General features: G+C 42.3%; 1 protein-coding gene across 8 annotated transcripts in view; it reads left to right on the top strand.

Moving 5' to 3' along the window:
* The window catches only part of FILIP1 (filamin A interacting protein 1), a 209276-nt gene that overhangs the window by 105961 nt on the left and 77861 nt on the right, over positions 1-25454 (top strand). For all 8 annotated transcript variants that reach the window (XM_090035091.1, XM_090035080.1, XM_090035063.1 and 5 more), the window contains 2 exons: positions 16889-17062; positions 21570-21748. In XM_090035091.1, the coding sequence (XP_089891217.1) occupies positions 16889-17062; positions 21570-21748 (353 nt within the window). The remainder of the gene's footprint in view (positions 1-16888; positions 17063-21569; positions 21749-25454) is intronic.

Genomic DNA, 25454 nt, shown 5'->3' with positions numbered 1-25454 from the left:
AGAAGAAGAAGAAAAACAAGGGGCCTGTACAGTCCCCATTGTCACGATGCGCAATAGAAATATGCTAATGCACAAGAGAAAGTCATGTGCTTTTGCTACTGCGCATTAGGGCAGCCTAATGTGCAGTTATGTAGTACCTCATATTAGAGGTACTAAATTTAATGTGCAGTAGCAAAAGCGCATTAATGCACATGCAGACATGCCCAATGAAATTACTATTCTTCCTGTGTTATAAAGCAGCATTCTATAAATTAAAGTTGCTCAAGTTAGCACCTCCATTACTGAAAAAGAAGGGTCTGAAGCAGGACATTTTCTATTGGGCCTTTGCTGTATAGGAGCTGCCCAAATTAAAGCTAATATTACCCAGTCATTACTGTGACCACCTGGTGCAGACCCCTTAGGCCAACAACTATGCTGCTAATTGAACATTTGCAGCTTACCTTTGCCTAGTAAATTGTGACTGTACAAACAGTTTACCCAGTCTCCACTGAGAGTTTATATACATGCTCCTAAGCTGGCCTACAGAATCTGCAGGCCTACAGAATGATTTTTCCCTGCGATCTGACAAAATCAGGAAGTGCTACAAGATTCATAAACTGTCTTAGATATTTCAGGAACAGGCATGTAGAAGATTTTAGGTATTAGCTGCTGTTCATATCTTTATTAGGGCATCTATTAGACACTGAAGCAGTAGTAATCCTAAACAGGAATGACCTCATAGAGGTATAGGAAAATCCTTTTGCCCAACAAATTGTGCCCATGTGTCCTTGTACATAGGCAGTGCACATCATAAAGCTTTTTATAGGCATTTAATTGTAATATTTTACCATTTATCTTTCTATAAGATAATGAAGATTTCTGTACTACAAACTTTTTTTGCTATTGCATCATTTCTTACTGCCTTAACCCTGTTATTCTTTCTTCTAGTGTAAATTTAATTTATTCATTCTATTATATAATTCACCCTTTCCTACTATCTTTCCTTATTTTCCTTCTTCCTTTGCCTTTCTTTTCTAAGTTGTGTGCTTTTCCTCTTCTCATAATGTTCTATTTTTGTTTCTTTTCTTATTTCTTCACCTTCCTCTGGCAGATCCACTCAATACACCTGCCTCACTCAGATAGGAAAAAGAAGGCATATAATTAGAAAGGTGTTATTAAGTACAGGACTCTATTGATGTGGAAAACTGGGGGCATATCTACACATGCACTTTAATACTCATTACTCTATTTTAATGTGCATTAAATCACCACTAAAAATTGTGCTATTTAGTTAATGCACATTAAAATAGGCTAATGCTCATTAAGCATCATTTAAAAACTGTGAGTGCTTATACATGAGTGCCAAGACTGTTCCAATACTCTGGAATTTCAGTGCATCAGAGCAGACTCATTTAATCAAGTCTCCTCGAGTACGGCAATTGCCACGCACCAGCAGCTTCTTTTGTCTCACGTATCAGTGTCCTCTTGCTTAAAAATAGTGTCAGGAGTGCATGAACTAAAGCTCATTGAATGAGATTTAGTTCAAGTGCCCCTGCCACCAATTTTAAGTATGGGGATGCTGATACAGAAGATGCAGTGGTGCTTTAATTAGAGAGGCTCTCAGAGTCCCCAAGTGGCCATTTTTAAACCCATGGGGGCTTATACATGTGATGCTGCGGTGATGCTAGACAGTTCTAATTAGAACTTGGAGCAGAACGTATTGGAGCATGTGTATAGGCACCCAGAGATTTGAAATAAGAATGCATAGTGTCAAAAACATTTGGACCATGTTGTGGGCTTTCTGAGCTTTGAAACAGAAGAATTGCTCCGTTAATTTTCTGTTGTCGAAAAATGAGTGGAAGCTATGAGCTGATATTTTCCAAGGGGAGCCTTGGGTCTAACAAGAGGTGTTTGAGTCCAAAAAGCTTGAGAGCCCACTGACCTAAACAGATAACACTTTGTCCTGCTCCCACTAAAATCAGCATTATCTTCAATGGGAGCAAGTTCAGATCCATATTCTTTAATAATCTTTTCTCCCTTCAAGACACTTTTCAACTTAATGCGCAAAATAATTAAAAGATTTCTTTTTCGTGATCAACTGACATAATGACATATTTTTCCATTTATTTAATATAGTTTAGTGTGTTTTGTGTCCAATAACAGCAATAGGAGGATAATTTCTCACATACTACAAAAAAAGATTCATTTGGTAGGGAAAGGATGTTTCAGACAAACTTGCAACATATTAGATATATGGGCTCCCCAGCTCTAAAATAGCTTGGATTTTTGGGACAGACTTGCAATGAGCATGTGTCTCACAGGGCCTAATGCTGCCCAGTACTCTGCATCATCAGTCATTAATTTAATGTTTCATTTTGTGGCTCAGTCTGGTTTTATCAGCTTTATTGCCCTGATTGTATACTTATTAAGTTTACATTTCCAAGTTGCCAGTTGAGGAGCAAATAATCTTTTGCAATCAAAATTGATTTTTTTTAGGTTCCAAAAATGTATTTTAATAAAAACAAATATAAGTCCTTAAATAATACCTGTGAGATCCTGATGTCGGAGGAAGTGCCTTGTATCTAGGGTTAAAGGCTCCACCTATTGGTTGGTTTAAATGAAAGAGCATCATGGCATTTTCTCACAGAGAACTGTTGGCTGTATTGATGCTGCTCCTGTGTCTTGTCTGTCTTCAGCCTTAAGTGATTTCAGCCTCAAAATTTTGCTTTAAGGCTAAACATGAGGCTGGCTGGCCTATTTCAGTGCTCCATGTACCAGAGGCAGTAGTGTCAAGCTGTCAGCCACAACGATTTATCATTGACATGTTGTGCAGAGGAAGCCCTCTATTAAAACAGAAGCACACCAACTGAAGTTTGCATATGAAATATTTCTCAGTCCAGGAAATTATAATTCTCTTGATACAAAATTTAGCATCAGTTCCCACCATGTCCTCCTCCAGCAGTTACTACATATATATATATATATATATATATATAGTACGATATTTTAATATGATATTTTGATATATATATATTGTTTCCCTATGTTGAAAGGGAAGTATTATCACTGCCATTATTTAGACAGAATTTATGAGCTGGATGCAGAAATAAATTGGTATTAGGCTATGGTCTGTGATATGCAGAAAACCAGACTAAGAGATTATTGTGGTTGGTAGTATAATTTGGGGCGGACAAGCAGGGCCCATGGAAAGGAGGAACCTCATTCTGCCACTCATGCTCTGCCTGCATTTTCTGATTTCAGGAAGAAGCTGGCACAGACAATGTGTGTCATAGACTTCAAGGTGTTCTGGGAATAAGAGTTTTGTAGAAATGCAGTAGAGTTCACTCTGGCTGGGGAGAGAATTATTCCCATTTTTTGCTGCCAAAATCACAAAATCAGTATTTCTTTTTCCCTGTAGATAATGGGCTTTAGCAGCAAAGTATGGGCTGAAAGTTATCCCCTGGTAACAACTGCATTGCCACTCTAAAAAAACTATGATTCCCAGAACACCTTGTACTCTATGATATTGCCTGGCTGCTGCTTGCGGCTGTTCCCTTGCTCTGCAAACTAGAAGGTATTGAGGAGAGGAGGGGTGAGGAAGGGTGAAAGGGCTTCTCTGGGGAGCATCTTTTTCCACACTATGCCTCTGACTGTGATCCCTTACAGCCCTAAAATTTATTAATTCAGCACCACTTACTACAAGCAATCTCTGTTTTGCATTAGATCTGGTTGAGATATTTTCCTGTTTTTTTCTTTTGGCTTAAAATGTTCATTTGTCATATCCCAAACTTTTCATGGGAATGTTTTAAAAAAATGTCATTAGGAAAGGTTACTTGGGTCCAGCATGACGTGTCTGGTTGAAATCAGGCAGAGAGAGCAGAAGGTCCAGACCAGCATAGCTAATGCGGGATGTGGGAAGCCAATGTTCAAGTCCCTGATGTGCATAAGGCAGAGCAAGAACTTGAACCCTGGTCTCCCATATGAGTAATCCTAACTAGTTATTATATATTAGAACTACTGTATTACAAACATTTTTTAAAAAATTTGGTGACTAGTTCTCTGCCTGGTGGGGAGAGAATGAAATCTAAATTTTACTTACCCATGAGATCATTTGTTGAGATGCACACTGCTATAAGGACCACACACATCTATCCTGAAATGGGACTAAGAGACTCTCAAGTGTGACTATAGATTCTTTCTTATGAAAAATATATAGTTTTGTTTTAATAAGTGCTCCTCTATTTGCTAACTGGTGCTATCCGATTCATGGTCTCTATGTGCTGTGGGGCTTCAAGTTATGTGCACAAAATTATTATACAGTTAACATTGGCTCAGCTATAATTTATATAACTGGATACAGCAAACCCCAAAACAGCAGGTTTAGGCATTAAAATGCATTCCTGAAGCATGTAAGACATATCCCAACATGCTTTGATTTGTGTACATAATCTACAGTGACCCTTCAAATTTGCTTCTCTCTGCTGCCAAAGATCATGAAGCTATCATTCAGTGTGCTACAGTAACCTTCCCATCATTTGATAATACAGAGAAAAGCTCCTTTTCAGAGTCAACAAACAAAAATAATATTCCAGTCCCTTATAAGTCCGAAAACATCAAGCAGTGTGGAGTGAATGCTGCTGGGGACCTTGCCATGGGAATTTGCAGGCCCTGGACCAGACTACAGATAATTAATTATGTCAGTGAAAGGCTCTGGTGGCCTGTTCTCTTCAGAGAAAAGTGACATCATCTATGGAGCTTTCTGGCAATAAAACAGAACAAAGCTGTGTGGGCAGGAAATAACAGACAGATGTCTTTTAATGCTCATTTGATCTGTTTCAAAGCTTGCTTTAAGAAACAATATATTGCCCAGTGCTTCTTCTCCACAGCATTTCAGTCTTTAGCATGGGCCCTTTTTTAAACATATGAGGCAAAATTAATCTCTGATGTAACTCCACTGAAGTCACATCAGTTGAATTATGCAGGGGATGTGTTAATAATATTTGTCTCCCTTCAGTTGTTAATTTTAGTGGGACCTCCAGTATTATCACTGTAAGGTAACTCTTAAGATACGGCGCATTGTGCTTAATGCACATTAATGTGCCATTAGCTTCATATAATGTCACAAAGTTATACATAATAGATGGACAATGTAATTCTGTCTCATTTCAAGAATCCTCTTGCGATTTTTGTCAAGTTTCATTGAAGTTTTGCATAAGCACTAGACATCCGTTTTTATCATTGAAATAAGTTTCCTGCTTGCTAAGATGCAAATTCTAAATGTCATAAAGAAACCCAGGCCTATTGATGTTAAAACTATTTTGTTCAAGGAAATCTTACATCCTGAGGGGATACATACTATAAATAGAGACCTACCTAAGTCACAGTGAGACAATGAGTTTTTCATGGCCCGCTTGCAACATGCAGAGCTACTTTCACAGGCATTTTATGGCAGCCCTGCCCATCACCATTGGTTGATGGAAGGCACCTTCACTCAGTCTATGTCACTAACGCTTCTTTTGCCCTGCCCCTCACTGCTGATTAGCAGAAGGTGCCTTCACTCAGTCTACCTCAATACTGCTTTTTTTTGGGGGGGGGGAGCATTAATTCCATGGGAAATTGCAGCCAGTGCTGAATTTCCTGGCAATCATGACAATCAGTGATGATGCTGTTTTTTGTGGTTTCTGCAAAATCTGCAAAATGGCAATTTAGGTATGTTCATAACTAACCTGATAAAGAAGGCTGTCATCTCTGGAAGCTTATGCCACTCTGCACCAGTTACTTTTTAAGGTGCCACCCTGCTCTGCCTTCTGCCTGGGCTTCTTTTTCTCCTAGGAAAACTATGCATGTATATAAGTTCTGAGAAACATCTAGCATTTTAGTTTGACCAGAGTTATTATGCAAGTCACCCACCTGCTTGCCCCACCCAGATCCAATCAAGGTCTAGTAGTGCTCAGTGACAAGATCCAACTTTATAGCTTTGAAACTGCCTTTTCAGCCTTTTTGTCTTACAGGGAAACATGTGACTCCTAAACAACGCTCCTAGCTGGCTACTGTAACAGTACCTAGGGATATTTTGTAGAAGTGGGATGTTAATAGAAGGGCTATTTAGTGTTATATTATTCAAAAATACCTCAAGCTAACATTTTGGTAGCAGGCTATTTTTTTCCCTTCTATATTTTTTCTGCCATCAAAGTACAAAATGTAGAAGATTTTTTTTTAATCATTTAATTTCTTTTCTACTAAGGTAACAAGAGGAAGGAAGTTACAGAATTTAAACATTTGGCTTTCTATTAGGAATATTCCACAAGTACAGTTGTTTGTTTATAATGAAAACTACAGCTGCTTACATTCATTTTACCTAGATGAACAGCTACAGTGCAGATGCATAACGTCACATGTGCAGCTGGAATTTTCAGCAACAAAGCTGATTCCATTATGTCTCAGCTAGCGTGGAAAGCATCCACCAGATTCCCTTTAGAGGAGTGGAATGTGAGGCCTTGATCATTGTCTTTGTTAGCTCTATGTGAAAAACTTGCAGTCCTTTTGTATTTAGGAAATAGCCACTGATAGGATCACAGCAGAGCAAAGGGAACTTGTGACCTTATCTAGTTTCTGATCCAGTACAGAGCAGCTGTTTCACTGTTAATGGCTTGAACGGTATAAAAGAACAACACAAGTAATAAAATGTGTGGTCCTATCTGTGGTGTGACAGTTCTTTTCAAGCCATTAATCAGGAAAAATATGACTGTAAACTCTGAACCTCTATTGGATGGTGCTTATGTAAGTATGAAGTTTGTCATGATGATTAGAAAGGCAATTTGGGGAAGTTAAAAATACCATAGACAACTTCCCACGGTTTAATGACAGCATTTCTTATGAATGACATAATTTGTCCTTGACTTTATCAAACTCTTCTCTAATAGCTTGAGGAGTTCTCATTAAATTACTGTAGTGATTAAATCTCTTTGATCAGCAGATTCTAAATTAATCCCTATTGTCTGCAACGCGTGATTACTAAGAGACAAATAATTCGGAGATGTAATCACCAGTTAGCAGGAAGGTAACTTATATAGAGCTAAAATTCTAGAACAGAATTTAGGAAATTGATTATCATAGCATCTTGGGTAGGGTATATTTGCACCAATGAATAATTGGTTAGAATCCTGTTCAGCCCATCTTTACAAACAATTTTAAATAGGATTTCATAGTTGTTAGGGGCTGGAAGGGACCTTACAGATCACTGGGTCCAGCCCCCTTGTACTTGGGCAGGAAAGACTACTGGAATCAGATGACCCCAGCAAGATGGGCATCAAGACACCTCTTGAAGATCGCCAGGGTGGGTGACTGTACCACCTCTAGGAGGAGCCTGTTCCTAGACCCTCAGCACTCAACTTGTAAAGAAGTTTTTTCCTTATGTTGAGCCTGAAGTGATCTTCAGTCAGCTTGTGCCCATTATTTCTTGTCCTCCCCCAGGGGCTCTTGGTGAATAGATGCTCCTCCAAGCCCTGATGTATGCCCCTGATATATTTGTAGGCTGTTGCCAAGTCCCCTCTGAGTCTTCTCTTCTCCAGGTTGAGCAGCCTCAAGTCTTCCAGCCTCTCCTCATATGACCTGGTCTCTAGGCCTCTAATCATGCATGTGGCTCTCCTTTGGACTCTCTCTAGCTTCTTCATATCTTTATTGAAGTGTGGCACTCAGAACTGGACACAGTACTCCAGTTGCTCTCTGACCAAGGCCAAGTGGAGCAGGAGGATGACATCCTAAGCCCTGCTTGAGATGCCACAGTGGATGCATGCCAGTGTTTGATTAGCTCTGCCAGCTACAGCATTGCATTGGTGGCTCATGTTCATTTTGTTGTCAATCATGACACCCAGGTCCTATTCAGTTGTGATGCTGGCAAGCGTAGCACTACTGAGCCTGTAAGTGTGTTGTGGATTATTTCTCTCAAGGTGCAGCACTTCACATTTCGCTGTGTTAAACGACATTTAGTTGAGGTCTGTCCACCTCACGAACCTGTCCAGGTTGGTCTGTATTGCCAGCCTGTCTTTGAGTGTGACCACGCTCCTCCATAGTATATGGTGTATACCTCCTCTGCTCGGGTCTGTAGGGGGGCTGTCAGGAAGGCTAAGGCGGACATACAGCTAGGACTAGCATCCAAGATCAAAGATAATAAAAAGTCCTTTTTCAAATATATAGGGAGGATGAAGAAAGCACCAGGAAATGTGGGACCCCTGCAAGATTCTCTGGGCAATCTGGTGGTTGCGCCAGAGGAGAAAGCAGACCCCTTTAACCAATTCTTCACCTCCATTTTCTTGTGCAGGGACCAGGACTTCCCCACCGTGATGCAAGACGGACTCGAAGGGAACACCTCCAGACCTCAGGTTGGGGAGGACTGGGTTAGAGAGGTTCTGGAGGGGCTGGACGTGTTCAAATCAGTGGGTCCAGATACTCTCCACCCCAGGGTGTTGAGGGAGCTAGCAGGGGTTATTGCAGGGCCTTTGGCACAGCTTTACGAGCACTCATGGTGCTCGAGCCAGGTGCCAGATGATTGGAAGATAGCCAACATGGTCCCCATCTTTAAAAAAGGGAGGAGGGAGGACCCGGGCAACTATAGGCCCGTCAGTCTTACCTCAATCCTAGGGAAACTCTTTGAGAAGATCATCAAGGAGCACATCTGCAATGGCCCGGCTTCAGGGATGATACTCAAGGGCAACCAGCACAGTTTCATTAGGGGCAGGTCATGTCAGACCAACCTGATTGCCTTTTATGATCAGGTCACAAAGGCAATGGATGCAGCTGTTGCCGTGGATGTAGTCTTTCTAGACTTCAGCAAGGCCTTAGACACCGTCTCCCACCCCATCCTCATTAAAAAACTAGGCGACTGTGGCACTGATGCCTACACAGTCAGATGGATTGCAGATTGGCTGAAGGGTCGTATTCAGAGGGTGGTGGTGGACGGGTCATATTCGACCTGGGGAGAAGTGGGCAGCGGAGTCCCCCAGGGCTTGGTCCTTGGGCCCGCACTGTTCAATCTCTTTATCAGCGATTTGGATGATGGGGTGAAAAGCAACCTGTTTAAATTCGCTGATGATACCAAAATTTGGGGTGAGGTGAGCACACTAGTAGGGAGGGAAAGACTGCAGCAAGACCTGGATAGGTTACAGGGGTGGGCTAACGAAAACAGTATGCATTTCAATACTGACAAGTGCAGGGTGCTGCACTTGGGCAGTAATAACCAGCAGCACACTTATAAGGTGGGAAACTCCCTTCTTGAGAGCATGGAGGTAGAAAGGGATCTTGGAGCCATTACTGATGACTCCACAGGTGCATCTCAAGCAGGGCCAAGGAGGTGATCCTCCCCTTCTATGCAACACTGGTCAGGCCACAGCTGGAGTACTGTGTCCTGTTCTGTGCGCCCCACTTCAGGAGGGATGTGGACAACACTGAGAGGGTCCGGAGGAGGGCCACCCGCATGATCCAGGGGCAACAGGGCAGACCCTACACTGAGAGACTGTGGGACCTAAAGCTGTTCAGCCTTCACAAGCGAAGGCTGAGAGGGGACCTGGTGACCGTCTATAAACTCGCTAGGGGGGATCAGAAGGGTTTGGGAGAAACCTTGTTTCCCCTAGCCCCCCCCGGCATAACAAGGGATAACGGCCATAAGTTGTTGGAGAGTAGGTTTAGATTAGACATCCGTAAGAACTACTTCACAGTTAGGGCAGCTAGGATCTGGAACCAACTTGCAAGGGACGTGGTGCTGGCTCCTACCCTGGGGGTCTTTAAGAGGAGGCTTGATGCCTACCTGGCTGGAGTCATTTGAGCCCAGTGTTTCTCCTGCCCAGGCAGGGGGTCAGACTTGAAGATCTACAAGGTCCCTTCTGACCCTACTTCTATGATTCTATGATAGTTTGATGTCGTCAGCGAAGTTAGCCAGTTTGCTTCTGATACCTTCATCCAAATTATCAATGAATGTGTTGAAGAGCACTGGTCTGAGTACTGAGCCCTGTAGGATGCCACTGGTCCCCTTCTGCCATGCTGACTCCATTCCATCAATCCCTTTGGGTCCTACCACAGAGCCAGTTGCCTAGCCACTGAACCGTAAATTAGTTGAGGCCTCGTTCTCCCAATTTCACCATGAGGACATCATGGGAGACCAGGTCAAAGGCCTTTCTGAAGTCCAAGTATATGACATCAACCTCATTTACCCTATTCAGGTGGCAAGTTACCTGATCGTAGAAGGAAATGAGGTTGGTTTGGCATGACCTGCCTGTTACAAAGCCATGTTGGCTAGCCTTTAGAAAACTATCATTGCTTAGCCTGTGTATAATGGATTCTTTGATAATTTTCTCCAGGATTTTACCAGGGATTGAGGTCAAATTAATTGGCCTATAATCTCCTGGGTCCTCCCTTCTCCCTTTCTTAAAGGTAGGTACCACACTGGCTTTTTTCCAATCTTCTGGGACCTCTCCCAAGTGCCATGAGTCTTCAAATAACTCTGCCATCTGTCACACAATGTTTACTAGTTCTTTTAGCACTTTTTGGTGTAGTTCATCTGGTCCTGCTGACTTGTAGATATTTAGCCTCTGTAGGTGTTCCCCCATAAGATTTACACTAACTGAGGAAGGGTGGTTACCGTTGCCATGATGATCTGGTAGCATGGCAAGCAAGCTGACACCCTTGGATTGGTAGCATACCGACATGAACTAATCATTCAAGAGTTCAGTTTTGTCCTGAGTGTTGGTTATCAGCCATCCCATTTCATTCATTGGGGTCCTATGCTTCCCTTGTTCTTTTTTCGACTTCGTATGCATCTAAAGAAGGACTTTTTGTTGTTCTTGATTCCAGTTGCCAGTTTCTGTTCAGTTAGTGCTTTAGCTCTCCTGATCTGCTTCCTACAGCTATGGGCTCTTGCTGAATACTCCTCTTTGGTTGACATTCCTGACTTTCACCCCTGTAAACTTCTCGTTTTAATGTCATGAGGTCCATGACTTCCCTGTTGAGCCAAGGGGGTCTCCTAGCACTTTTGCTGCCTTTCTTGTCAAAGGGCATGGACTTCCTTTGAGCTTTTAGGATGGCTTCCTTGAGGAACAACCATTTTTCTTGTACTCTGGTCCTACTCAGATCATGGTACCACAGGGCCTTGCCAACCAATCTCCTGAGTTTGTGGAAATCAGCTTTCCTAAAATCAGGGATTGACTTGTGGTGGATGGAGAAAGCGATCATCTCATGGTCACTGTCACCGTGAGATGATCACTTTCTCCATCTACCACAAATCAAGAAATTGTTATAATTTAATAGCTCTTTGGTGGCTCACGCAAAATAAATTTGACAGGCTCAGCCTACTTCCCAGTTAACAAATTTCTCATCACAAAATTTTATTTTAGTGGATGCTAACTAAATAGCAGTTCTGACAGCAGGCTCATGGAAAAGGACAAAGACTGAGTTGGTATGGAGAACAGACTACACAGCAGAAATCACATTGGCGCAAATTGCCTGGGTACTATGGGGAGGCTTGCACTATTGCTGCATAACAGTCTTGTCGATAAATCAAGAAGTTTGGTTGCTAAGCTGTCTAAACGGGGAGTGGCTATTACCACCAGCTGTGTTTTCGGACATACTTAAGGGACAGCTGGCCAGAGATGTTAATGGAGTACACATTTGTATTTTGGTACCTAAGGCAGGAGTGAGGTAGAACTCAGCCCCTTTGCAGTTCCAGCCCTAAAAACCTTTCCACTTTAACAAGTGAAAGTAATCTGGGTGTTAGTTTACATTGACCCCAACTGTTATTTACAGCAGGCTTGTCCAACATGCGGCCCGCCAAGGCATTTTCTGAGGCCCGCGGTGCTGCGATGGGAAACGGAAGTAAACACGGGTTACTTTCACGCCCACCCCCTGTCCCTCCCCCAGCCCCTCAGCAGCTTCCCAAAGGCCGCTGAAGGGACATGGTTCCCGCACGCATGGCGTCAGCTTCACGCTGCCGACGCGGAGCGCGCGAAGAGGAGTAGCCGCGTGCCGCTCGGGACAGCGGAGCAGCAGGGCCCAGCTCCACTTCCCCTACCTGCGCCCGTCAGTCCCGAGCGCCCCCGGCTCCGCCGCCGCCTCTGCCGGCCGGTGCCGACGCGGGCGGGTCTGTCCCATCCGGCGCAGCGCGCAGCTCGGATTCCCACGTGCTGCTGGGGACGGGAGGAGCCCGGCGGGGCGGCACCAGCCGGCAGAGGCGGCGGCGGAGCCGGGGGCCGCTCGGGACTGACGGGCGCAGGCAGGGAGAAAATGCAGCTGAGCCCTTGCCACTACGGCTGGGCTCGTCGCTCCCCGAGCGGCACACGGCTTCGCCGCCGCTTCTGCTGGCCGGGGCAGACCCGGCCGGCCTGCTCGCGTCCCCAGCAGCTCGTAGGAACCTGGCTTCAGCCGCATGCTGCTCCAGGTGGGATGGACCCAGCCGGGTCAGCACCGGCCAGGAAAAGCGGCAAGAAGCTGAAGCCGGCTTCCCACGTGCTGCCGGGGATGGGAGGAGCCCGGCCGGGTCTGCCCAGGCCAGCGGCAGCGTGCCGCTCGGGACAGGACGGGACGGGAGAGCCCGGCCGGAGCGGCTGGGCCTCAGCTGCATTTCCCCCCTGCCTGCGCCCACTTAGATGCACTGCATGGAAATGCAAAATATATTTTTGGCTGGCACCTTGGGCTGAGATTTTCAAAGCTGAGTCAAAAGGCCAACTTCCATTATAATGAATGGGATTTAGAGGGCTCCAAATCTTTTGTGACAACTTTGTAACATGCCTATCTACCCTTTTTGCAAATCCCAGCCATGGTTTGGAAGCTCAGCCAAAGAACATAAGAGCTTCTGAACATAAGAGCATAAAAAGTGACATGCTTCGTCAGCCCCATGGTCCAGCTAGCTCAGTATCCTGTCCCGAACGGTGGTAGAGGTGGATGCTATAGAGGGAGAGTTTTGAACTGGTTAGACCTATTTCATTGTCACTTCCTGCAACTTCATTGGTGTCAAAGGTCACATGACATCACTTCCTGATGTGATACCATTTCCTGTGAGGTCTTTGAATGTGGCTCAGGGGCCCACTGGGTGATAAAAAGTTCGTGATCCACCCCACATTCGAAAAGGTTGATTTACAGCATTAAAACAAAGCTGCAACTTTATACAGAAGTAAAGGAAAATGAAATAAAAGTAGCAGCTTCAAAGACTGTACAATTTAAATAGCATGTAAAAACAATCGGGTGGTTCCTGTCAATTTTAGTTATGAGTAAACATAACACAAAAAGCTAAAAAAAATTAATTTTCTAAGATCCATACACTGAATGTAAAACGGAGGCTTGATTACTTTCAAACTTTCAAAAACGGCTTCAATGAAAAGAAACTTGAAATATCTAGTCATCTCCCATCTCCCAGATTTTCCTGCTTATCACATTTCCAAGGGAAAAATGGCATAGAAAGATGGATTTCTTGTGCCAAAAAGACTTGATTCCACAAAAAAACCACCAACAACCATGGGCTGTGATTTATAGGCAACTATATTTCCAATCCAAAATCTCTTTCTCATGTCTGTGTCCTGAGTGATCATGTACTTTATAAACAGCAGTGAAGTGAATGGAGTCCTAAAGCATATCTGTCAGTAGGGATTATAATATAGCCCCTCTCTGGTAGTCAAAAGCACTTTAGCATCACCCTTAATTTCCCGCCCCTTTTTTCACCGAGTATATATGTCTTTTTCCTAGGATTATTTTGCTTGCTATTTGTGAATGGCCCAGGTGCTAAGGTTAGATTTAAGTGCCTGGTACCCTGAAACAAAACAGCACCATGTGAGTTCTTTGTGTCAGTGGAAAATCAGTCATTTGGAGGTAATATGAAATTATTAATTTCACAGGCCCACTATTTTGGATTATTCCTGCTGGACCCAGAATGAGAAATTTTAGGGAGATTAACTGGTTTTGTAAAAACTGAGAAATACTAGAAGTGATGGGGTTGTCTGTGAAGTAGTCCCCTATGGTTCAGTGGTTGAGTCAACCCAACTCAACCCAGGAGACTTAGGTTTGATTCGCAGCTGTGTATCCATCTACAGCCATAGAGACACCAAACATCTGGACGCAGTCTGGTCTTTGGATTTTGTCTCAGTATCTCTAAAGAGAGGATGGAAGGGCTGGGCAGCCTCCACTCCTCCAAAACTTTCTGCCCAGGCATATGCACTGAAGGTCTGGGTGGCCCTCATGCATACGCCATGATCCAGTAGGTTCAACAGTTGCCACTTTGTCTGTGATCCTGGTGCCCAATAAATATCAAGAACAGTTACACTTCAGAACTCCTCCATTCCTGGTCTTCTTTTTTATCAGATAAAATCAGTTTCTATTCTGTTTATTATTAGCACAGGCTCTGATGCATCCTAGCAACCTGATGTAGACAAATGTAATGCCTTCCCTGGCCAATTTACTTGAGGCTACTGCCAGGGTTGGCCACACTCCCCACCCCTCTCCCCTAGCTTCCCTATAGCTGAGGGCTGCTCTAGCACGCCCTGGCTTCTAGCCTGAGCCACTGCAGGCATGCGCCTGCATTTCCTGATGTTTATTCATTTGCCAATTGGTTCAATCTAGGCAGGTTAGACTAACCTGGAAAGATTGAATCAATTTAGACTCTGGCTTTTTGAATGTCTGTTCCTAGCCTAAGTGTTCCTTACAAGAACAGCAGGCTAGAACTCAGACTACTTAGTCTTTTTCATTACAGCTGATATCCTTGGAAAGATGATAATGTGAATGATGAATTAAAACCACAAAAAGGATTAGGTGCCTATAGTAGCAAAGTTATCAATGCTGGCTTCTTACATAATGTATGGGAAGGTTCAGGCACCTCAGAATAAGATTTACTACAGCTACCACACTGAGTGGGGAGCTGTCGAAGCTAGGCAATAGAAAATGGCACAAGCAGGGTTGGGTCATAAATCCTGACTATATTTGGGGCTTAGGCAGGCTAAAGAACTATCCTTCCAATATGCTTTCTTTCTCTGTTCCTGTAAATCTGTGTGTTGCCGTGCAAAATATAATAGTTTCAACTGAAGCCTCTTCTAAACATATGGTCTAGCCTGGTGGCTAAGGCACTCTTGCGGGAGATGTTGGCTTGAATCCTCTGAGGTAGAGGAGGGAACTGCTGTAGGTCTCCCATATCCTGTATGTGAACTCTCACCCTTGAACTGATGGATGACGGTTGGAAGAGAGGACACTTACACATCCTCTTTTTCTGTTGATCCTGATCTTTTAAGTATGCTCTAAGAATGGGGCTTAGACCTGAACGGAGGCCTGGATCCTTAAAAGCAGGGCAATGTTTTGGAGTGGGGACTCACTTTAATAGAGCTCAGCTCCAAGCGTAGGCTGCTTTCATCCCAGCTGTACTGCTACCTCAGCCTCAGTCAGCACCTTGGTCACCACTCCCCACACAGTGCTGCCACTGCCACTGTTATGAAGGCAAAGCCCCTTGAGCCACCTATATAGTTTATTGGACCAACTATATAGTTGAGAGAGATGCTAAATAAGCTTTCAGACACAGTGTGCCCTTTGTCAGGTCTGAACACTTGATGGTTGAAAGGTCACTAACATCTCTCCCAACTACAGAGTCAGTCCAGAAAAACTTGGCTTTCTTCAGTACTCTCAAGACATTTTTATACATTGAAAAGATATATCATGCCATTTTTTAGGCTTTTTATGGCTTCATTTGATTCCAGAAGCACTGGGCTCATGGTAACTAAGATACTTGATCTTTATGCCTGATAAATGCAAAAAAAAAATATCACCAAAATATTCTTTAAACTGTCTAAAACATTCCAGGAATATCAAAGAAAGAGTACATGCAGTAAAAATATTTTATTGGCATCAATTGGGATTGATCTGAATAACTGCATAATTTTTTGCTCAGTTTCTTTTAAAAAAAAGTGAATTGGAATACAAACATTTGCTTTTAAAAATAGTAAGATTGCAAAGTCAAGCACTTACTAGTTAAGAAGCACAAGAAATACAGTTGCCTTAGATATCTTCATTTAATCTTGTGTGTTCTGTATTATACATTCTTAGTATGTCATAACATATTCTTAATTCTACAGGACTCCTGCAGGGTAGACAATGTATGAAGCTGTAGGTTTAAAAGAACAAGGGTATTCTATTTTGGGGGTTGGCAATCTACAGCCTAGATCCATCCTGCTGAGCCACTGGATCCAGTTTGCAAAGCTGAAGGGTTTGGCAGTGTTTGGTGGCTGGGACTTCATCTGTATTACAACTTAGAGGTGGAGAGAAGTGGTGGTAGCAGTGACAGTGGCCAGGTCCCAGTGCCAGCCCACCTTGGACCTGAGCTGGGACATTGTGCCAGTCACCTAACAAGGTTGCTAACTGTTATTCTGAATAGATTAAGGCTTTGTGCTGGGGCCCTGTGTCACAGAATATTATTCCTGGCAGCTATAGGCTTCATATGTAATCCTGGGTAAGTCATATTTCATATATACAAGGGGTCAAATTCAGCTCACACAGGCAAATTTTATTCAGGTACTTCCCAGCTATTGAGATCTTACATTGGTTTTATCTTTTTTTTTTTGGCACGTGTACAGTACATGTTATACACGCTGGGCACATCTACATGAGACAAGATACTATATCACTATAGCAACGTGCTACGGCGACGTAGCTTTGGTGGGCAAAAACTGTGGTACCAGAGCTATGTTGCCATAATGACACACACCCTTACTATATCACATCACTATGGTGGCATAGTGGCTAAAAATAACTGTGCTGCCTAGAGGAAGTACTAGATGATGGCACAGTAGCGATGGCACTGTAGGGGCATGTGTACAGTGTAGTTGCAGTGGTAAAAGTTAGTTTGTCCGTTGGTTGCAGGTTGTCTAATTGCACTGAATTGTAATTTTCACAGGCCAGGGAAGATGTGATCCAGATGCTGAAGACAGAGAAGACCAAACCTGAAGTTTTAGAAGCTCACTATGGATCTGCGGCTCCAGAGAATGTCCTAAGAGTATTACACAGAGATGCTATCCTTGCCGAAGAAAAATCCATAGGGGAAGATGTCTATGAGAAACCTATTTCAGAGGTAAAAAAAAAAAACTTATGAAATTCCCTAGGATGAACAGAGATTCTCTTCAGGACCTAAAAATAAACCTCATTTACCTTGCATTCAAGAGGAGAATATTCAGCACGTATGCAAAATAAAAAGAACTAAAGAGGATGTGACTGTTTATCTGTCCCTAAGCCAATAATACTTTTTCCATGCAGTATCATTGGTTTGAATACAATCATAACAAAACTGTCATGTTCCTTAGGGTTCTGCTTCCTCTAGGTGGAAGGGGAGGATACAGGGGAGGTGTGGGGTTGAGGCTACACTTCCCTTCTGTCACTGTCCTTGGCTAACTAGGGGGCCTCCGAGCAAGGCCTCCTACTACACTCCAGCCACAGGCTACAACTGTCTAGTGCGACTCATTTGGCAGGGGACAGTGGCAATAGCATGCAGGTTCCTCCTTCCAGAGCTCATTTCCTTCTACCCCTTCCCCCAAAGTCCCCTCCTGGCTGGGAGCAGGTGCTGGAAGGAGGAAGTTGTGCACAGCCACCATTGTCCCAAGCTGATGTGGGCATTGTCCCCATGGCCTTCCCTCCTCCACCCCAGGTCAACCAGGGACAGCAGCAGCAGTCTTGGCTGGAAGCAGGTTCCTCTTTCCCACTTTCACTATTGTTTCACTGCTCTCTGCCCATCTTCCTGGTATGCCACACTGTACTTTAGGAAATCACTGATCCACCAATAGTCATATTAGATTATCATCATGTGAACAGCTATCTCACCTTTGTAAACCCAACGTGACTATGTTTGGAAGAAACATACCTTTGTATCTATGGATCTCACACCTCCATAAACCCATAATGACACTCCGTGTTTGGAAGATATTCCCTCCCACCCCTGACTAAAGGGAGTCAGAAGAATCCCCAAATTACAACTGTGGGATCTGATCCTGGAATTGAAGTCTACTGAATTATACTACCACATAACAGATCTGAGATCAAGTAAAGTCCTTGTGTCTGATGGAGTACCCAGCACATGGCACAAAGTGTAAAAGGACATCTTTGGTCTCCATTAAGTTTTGTGGAGTACCCAACAATGGGTGCATCTATACATGCATTAACGCACTTTAGTTAATGAAGAGGGAAAATACTTTTTCTCTCTTGTGGCACAGAGGATATGGACCAATGGCTTGAGGTTACAGTAAAGTAGGTTTAGGCTGGATATCAGGAAAAACTTCTTCACTGTTAGAACAGTTAGGCAGTGGAATAGACTACTTAGGGAATTTGTGAACTCTTTATCACTGGAAGATAAATGAGGTTTAGTTCAAAGTACCCCGCTGCCATTTTTCAGCACAAGGATCTTCATATACATGATACTAGACTCTGCTGGAATGAATAAATTTTCACACTCCAGAAGACTTGATTAATCTTCTGGATTTCCAGCATATTGGAGCAGGCTTAGTGCATCTGAATAGGAGCCCTGAGTCAGTTGTGAGGTACTAGGAAAATGCACATTAGCCTGTCTTAGAGCATATTTACTAAAAGCACAGTTTTTCAGTGACACTAATGCACATTAAAAAAAGGCTAATGCATATTAAAGCATGTGTAGATGCACTTGATATATAGTAAGTCACAATTTATGTACATTTTTGCAAAGTTCCCTGGCTACTAGAATACTGCACTATTCATAATTAACTGTTGGTTAGAAGATATTTTAAAAGATGCTGTTATACCTTTAATCTGGTATCTAGGAAACAAAATCAATTGTAGCATTCAGGGACAGCATAGAAAGCACAAAAATCTTAGAGAAACAGGACTGGAAGGGACCTCCAGAGGTCATCTAGTTCAACTTTCTGCCTGAGGTAGGATCATCCTTATCCAAACCATCCTACACAATACCTAATATAAACTCTTCATAAAACTGCTGTCAACCCTGTCACAACACAGACCTAATTTCCTAACCTGCCAGCAGGGAAACCATGGCAGCCAAATATCCTGCTTCTATGAAATGTCAATTTATACTCAAGAGATCCTAGGTAGAGGACCATGCTTCCCACTACAGAGAAAAGTAAAAACCCCTATGGGCCATACCAATCTGATCATTGTGTAAAATTCTTTCCTGACTCCAGATATGGTGACCAGTCTGAACCTGTGTGGAGGGGCAAGAATCTCTAGCCAGGAACTTCTGGCTTTAGTCTCAACAGGAACATTGGTACACCACAGTTAAAATCCTCGGCCTTGGCTATAGCCAACACCCAATACTTCTGAGAGAGACTTAAAAACACCCTGATACATGTAAGGGAAAGCAGGAGAGAGGCAATCAGCAAAGGCTAGAAGCCTGGGAAATACCCATAATAGAACATAGGTGTAGCTATCTCTAGGTCATTTCTGACCAGTGACTGTCCAACCTCTACTTGAATACCTCCAGTGATGGAGAATCCACAAATTCCCTAGGCAGTCTATTCCACAGCCTCACTGCTCTAACAGTTTTTCCTGATATCCAACTTAAACCTACCTTGCTGTAACCTCAAGCCATTGTCCATGTCCTCTCTGCAACAAGAGAGAAAAGGTGCTTCCCCTCTTCTTTATGGCAGCCCTTCAAGTATTTGCAGACTGCTATGATGTTCTCACTTAAGCACCTATTCTGCAAGCCCTTTATCATCTTTGTTACCCATCTCTGGGCCCTTTCTAACTTCTCTGTGTCCTTTATAAAATAAGGAGCCCAGAACTACACATTATACTCTAGATGAGGCCTACTTAGTGCTGAGTAGAGAGGCACTATCGCCTTCCTCATCTTGCATCTAATTCTTCTATGGATGCATCCCAAAAAATCACTTTTCCCTTTTGTGAGGCTGCATCACACTGTAGACTCATACCGAATCTGTGGTCTACCAAGACTCCTAGACCCTTCTCGATAGTGCTGCCATCCAGTCAGCTGTCACCCATTTTGTATTTGTGTTTTTGATTATTCTTCCCAAGGTGTAGCCCCTTCCATTTGTCTGCTTTGAACTCCATACTGTTAGCTTCAGCCCATCTTTCCAATTTATGGAGATCCTTCTGCATTGTACTCCCACCCTCTGACATGTTCACAGTCCTTCCCAGTTTTGTGTTGTCTGCACTTGCTCACGAAGCTTTCCAAGTCAGAACCTAAATCATTAATAAAACACATTGAACAGCACTGAATACATGAAGATACACAAAATATTCAGAAACAACACTAAAATAGCATAACAGGAACTTTATCTAAAGTCGTCTTTGGTCTTGTGAGGTCTCCATTTACTGTAAAAAAAACCTGTCCAGAAAGCTTATTATAAAATGGTTGGCATTAGAATACTGTGATGATATTTTCTGGCTTTAGAAGACCTTCTCTCCCAATGTGAATCCATGCCAGGCTGTCTCTCCTTCATGAAATTTAATGAGCATCTCTGATTAAGGTATTTAATATCTAAAGGATTGTTTCAAAATGGCTGCAGTCCTTTTATCCTCTTCCCCTTAGCCCATACAGTGATATTATAAAACAGCACTTGGCTATTTTCATTCCTACAATGAGTAGGTTGAGTGTCGTCTGTGAAGAACCCAATAAAAACCTTGGAGGTACGTGAACAGAAAGGTACTGTATTTATCTAGCCAAATATGATATTTGTTATAGCTCACATGAGAATGTACTTTTACAGGAATGTATGCTGAAGTTACACAGTTCAGCTTTCAATCTTGAGCATTTAGCTCCCATCAAGATACTCAATTGCAACATTTAAGACACAGGTACATGAACAAGCTACTATAAGGTACATCAAGGCAGGGATCTACAGTATACTAACTATTCTTGGTAACTGCCTGTGTGTGCATTTTACCCTATGACAAATGAAAACTATCTCACTGTAGTTTACCCTTATTTCATTGTGTGGGACAAACTGCCACGGGGTAGTCTCATTTACCCTGGGGTAAAGTTTATATATGGGCAGTAATCACAGAGCAGCTAGTGCATCATAGGTGGTAGGCCCTACATACTCACCCTCTTTTATTACACAGACACTTAAATGTGGTATGTAAGTGCATGCAAACAAACATTAAGCATCAATATTTTTGCATTGGCATCTCCCTTCTGCTTTTCTCAGGCATTCAGTTGCCGTTGACTTTTGTAGTTCCTGAGGATGTTCACCACATTACAGGGGTTGCTGATCATGTTGTAGGCTTAGGTTCTTAGATCATTGGTTCAGTCCTGCGTGCTACGTGATGCAAAACGTACCAGTCTTCTTTAAGTCAGTGAGAGGACAGTGTGCATAGCACCTCATCACAACAGGGCCTCAATGCTGGAAAAGTATTATTCATTATCCTGAAACTCTGCAAGATTATGTCTTTTACATATTTGAGAACTAAGCACATGTTTCTTGTCACAGTATTATTAAAAATAGATTCCCCCCCTACAATTAACCTTATTCCTAGTCACTGCTTTATGTAAAGCCCAAGACAAAATTGTTGAACTTGCATTTACCAAATGTAACATCCTTGGTTAGGAAAACAATTTCTTCTCCTTTTAAACAATCCAGCTGGACAGACTTGAAGAAAAGCAGAAGGAGACTTACCGACGCATGTTGGAACAGCTCCTGCTGGCAGAAAAGTGCCACCGGCGCACAGTTTATGAGCTGGAAAATGAGAAACATAAGCATACGGATTACATGAACAAGAGTGATGACTTTACCAACCTCTTGGAGCAGGAGCGTGAAAGGTGAGCATTAGAGACAGTATATAAAAGGTCCTCAACCTCTTGAAACTTTCTCTCTTAAGTTGTGAAATATTTTTAAATGACTCCCGTGCAAACCAGTTGTAAAGTTCACTACAGTCATATTATTAGTACAGCATTGTTCAAGTCTAGAATGGAGAGAATACCAGCACCATTCCTGTGAGCTGGCTCTTGAATTTAAACATGGATTTGCTTTGGCCACTCATCCATTTTGTCCTCCATTTTGTGTTCATCTTCTAGAAGCTTTTTAGGGAGTTCAAATTTTATTTCAACTGGTATATTTTTAACTGACACATTCAAGTAAATTAAACTGATGTGCTGTGTTTTCTTTGTCTTGTTTTGTTTTGTTTGTTTTGTTTTTTTATGAGCTGGGACACTGCAGGAGGACTAGGTTTCCAAAACCATACATTAAAACAGTGGCACACAAGCAAGAAGATCACAGAGAGTTGCTTCTGAGATTGTGAATTTACAATTTCTGCTGGCACTTTTGAAGGAAGATGCTTCAGGCAACTTGTGTGCTTTAACATTTTCTCAAACTTGCCTAGTCTTTCCTATCTGCTACTTTTCCTAACCAATTCAGTGCCCAGATGGCCATGTCACCATGGTGGCCTCCATGCTAAGCCTGGGATCACTGCTGAGAAACGAATCCTACCTACTTCTTCCACTCCACCCTCCTCCAGTGAAAGTGTATGGGAGGGCTTGTTTCTCAGTGATGGCCCAAGGCTGGCCTGAGAAGTGATATAGGCCTGGCTCACACGTTCTTCAAGCACTTGTTGTTACAGGAGTTATGCTCATTAAGTCAGGGAACAGAGATAATAAGCAATTTTTGTGACCAACCAAAACTAACCAATTCAGGTACTTTTTTACTTGAGATACATGGAGGTATTGTGACAGAGCAAGGCTATGGCTCCAGAGTCTGAGCCTATTCCAGACTCATTTCAAAGGCTGCTCCCCAGTCAATACAGCTGAAGAGATGCCTAGTCACTGAGGCTGAAAAGTTATAAGTAGCTGGATGTAATGCTATGTACATTATTCCCTTGTGTGCTATTGCCTACAGAAATTGTCATGCCCTAACTATGCCAGCATGAGCTGCTAGATGTTAAGTACACTGAGTTAATTACTTGTTGCTGTATGCTTCCTAGTTGGGTCCAAGCTATCTTTGCATAGATGGAGTATTTCTTGGTTGGACTGGTCTCACTTCTCTATTTTTTAACATGCTGAGTTAACTAACAAACTTTAAGAGCACAAATTTTGCTGAATCTTTCCCAAATGTTTACAATATTCCATTTAAAGCACTTGAGGAAGTATTTTAGCTTATTCTTCCAGTTAAAGACTATAACTGTCACAGTTCTTTTATATAATTATTTTTATATGGATATATATATAGGTAGTTATGTATGCCCACTGAAATACTATATAAAGATGCCCTGACCCAAAGTGCATTGAAGTCAATAGGATGCTTCCCATTATCTTCACTAATTTGGGACCAGGACTTTTGCAGTTTAGAACTTATCATGATAAATTGTTCTAATGTAACCTGATTTACTTCCTATACCTCAACAAATTAATTCACTTCAGTTTGTCATTTATTGCCTTATCTTTAGCCCAACTCAGTCATGTAGGATGTTAAACAGAACCAGATTATACTCTATTTATCTTTGCTGACCTACATTGATTTTTTCCCCTACAGTGATTTGAAGTTCAGAAATTTTACCTCCCTTTAGTAATTCTCAGGTGTCTAGATCCCTCTCCATTTGCATTATCTCCTTTTTCTCTGCTCTATTGTGTCTCTCAAACTTTAATTGTTTACACTCTTTAAGTGTTATGCAAACAGTGATACTGGAGAGTCTGAATTTAAATGTATATTGAAACCAGATCCCTTAGAAACAGCCAGATTTACTTGCTGCAGTCACCAATGCATCTGTAGCTAGTAGCTGGGGGAAAACTGCACCTGTTGAAGCCCTTTTGATGTAGGCTGAGTGACAAGAAGAATCTGATGTTTGCTGTTTAATCTTCTTTGCTGGTTTAAGGTCTTAATGAGAAAAATCATTTCACTTTCAGCAATGACCTAACAGGGAAAAAATGGTGTGGGACTGAACATGAAAAATTGGGCATGCACTTTCCTCTTAAAAGTAGTCCTTCCAGATCACTTACAAGGCAGATTAGTAAAATCACCATGGGATGAAAACTGTTAATTAATTTAGACTTAAGTATCTCAACTCTCTCTCTTTTGTAGGCAGATCCCTTAGGTTTTGACTGTTGAAAAACTTGATTCAGTCATTTTTTATGTTTTGAAAATTGGAAGTAAAATCCTTTGAAGGATTAATTGAGAGGGAGAGGTTGATGGAATGAATCAGCAGAAAAATCGCAGCTGCAGTCAGCAAGGCTTTTTTTGTCAAAGGATGGGGTTTGTAACAGGAAGATAAACAGTGATGAGAAGAAAATACATGGAAAACTCAGCTTCAGTTCAGGGTCCTAACATTTCCGTAGTCCTCATTAGTGATATTCACTTTATAATATTATAATATAATCAGTATCTATGCATACTAACTTGATCCAGATGTCAATGCACTTTAAAAACATTAACATATCAGATATTTCTAATCAACCTCCCCTTTACATATTGAGAAAAAGGGCACAGAGAACTAGGATTTGCCAGAACCAAAAAAAATCTGTATATGAACATGGCTTATCTCCTCAAAACAAAAATGGAAAATTGGCAGGAAAAGAATAGGAGTGTTCAAAACTTATCCAGCTTGGAGCATTTTTGTAGACAGGCTGGTCTAGGAAATATACAAGAAGTAAGGATGTTTGGTGATATCTTTTATTGAACTAACAGTATAGGTCAGAGGGTGCATCTACACGAGATGTTAAGTGTGCAACAGACTAATTCTACTGTGCATTAACACATCACATCAAAAGCCATGCTAATGTGCAATAGAATTAGTCTGCTGCACATTAACCATCACAAAAAGACCATGCACCAGCACAACTACACAGTAGCACTGGCTACTGCGCATTTAGTTAGTACCTCATATCAGAGGTACCAAAGTTAATGCACTGTAACAGCAGCATATTAATGGATGTGTAGACATGCCTAGCGAGTCGTTAAACAAGCTTTTGAGCACAATGTGCTCTTTTTCAGGTCAAGCAACCTAAGATCATTTCTGAAGAATGACATGTTTACCCCAAAAGCTTATTTAACCTCTCTCCTAAATATATATTTGGTCCAATTGAAGATACCACCAAAATTCCTTGCTTCCAGCTTGGAGAAGTGTCACAACATGGCTGTAGGTGTTTGACTGCCAGTTTTAAAAGTTTGCTTCAGAAAGTCTTGGTAGAAAAAAAACAATCCTATAAGAAGACAACAGCTCTACAGTAGGGAGAGAGAATGGAGAGATCGTGTAGTAGAAACAGAAGGTGCTCCTAGAGCAGGGGTTGAGTTTTTAAGGAAAACGAGATGCCATATAATGGCCAACACTTCCTTATTCATAAAGTCTCCTGTGGGGGTGAAGATTCTAGGTAAAGGTTTCCCTGTGTCTAGGGAAGGGCAGAGTTAATCATCATTTAACCTATGGCTGAAACTTTTGTACAGGTGTAAAGGCTTCTGGATACTGCATGTGGCAGACTCACTTCCCACACTGCCCTGGTGCTCTCTGTAGAAATTCAATACACAGAAAGAGCAGTGATT

The sequence above is a fragment of the Crocodylus siamensis genome, chromosome 1 (genome assembly GCF_052110815.1).
Source record: "Crocodylus siamensis isolate JL-2025a chromosome 1, ASM5211081v1, whole genome shotgun sequence".
NCBI classification, from domain to species: domain Eukaryota; kingdom Metazoa; phylum Chordata; order Crocodylia; family Crocodylidae; genus Crocodylus; species Crocodylus siamensis.
Note: the sequence above shows the minus strand (reverse complement) of the source record. Positions and strands in the feature narration are given on the sequence as shown.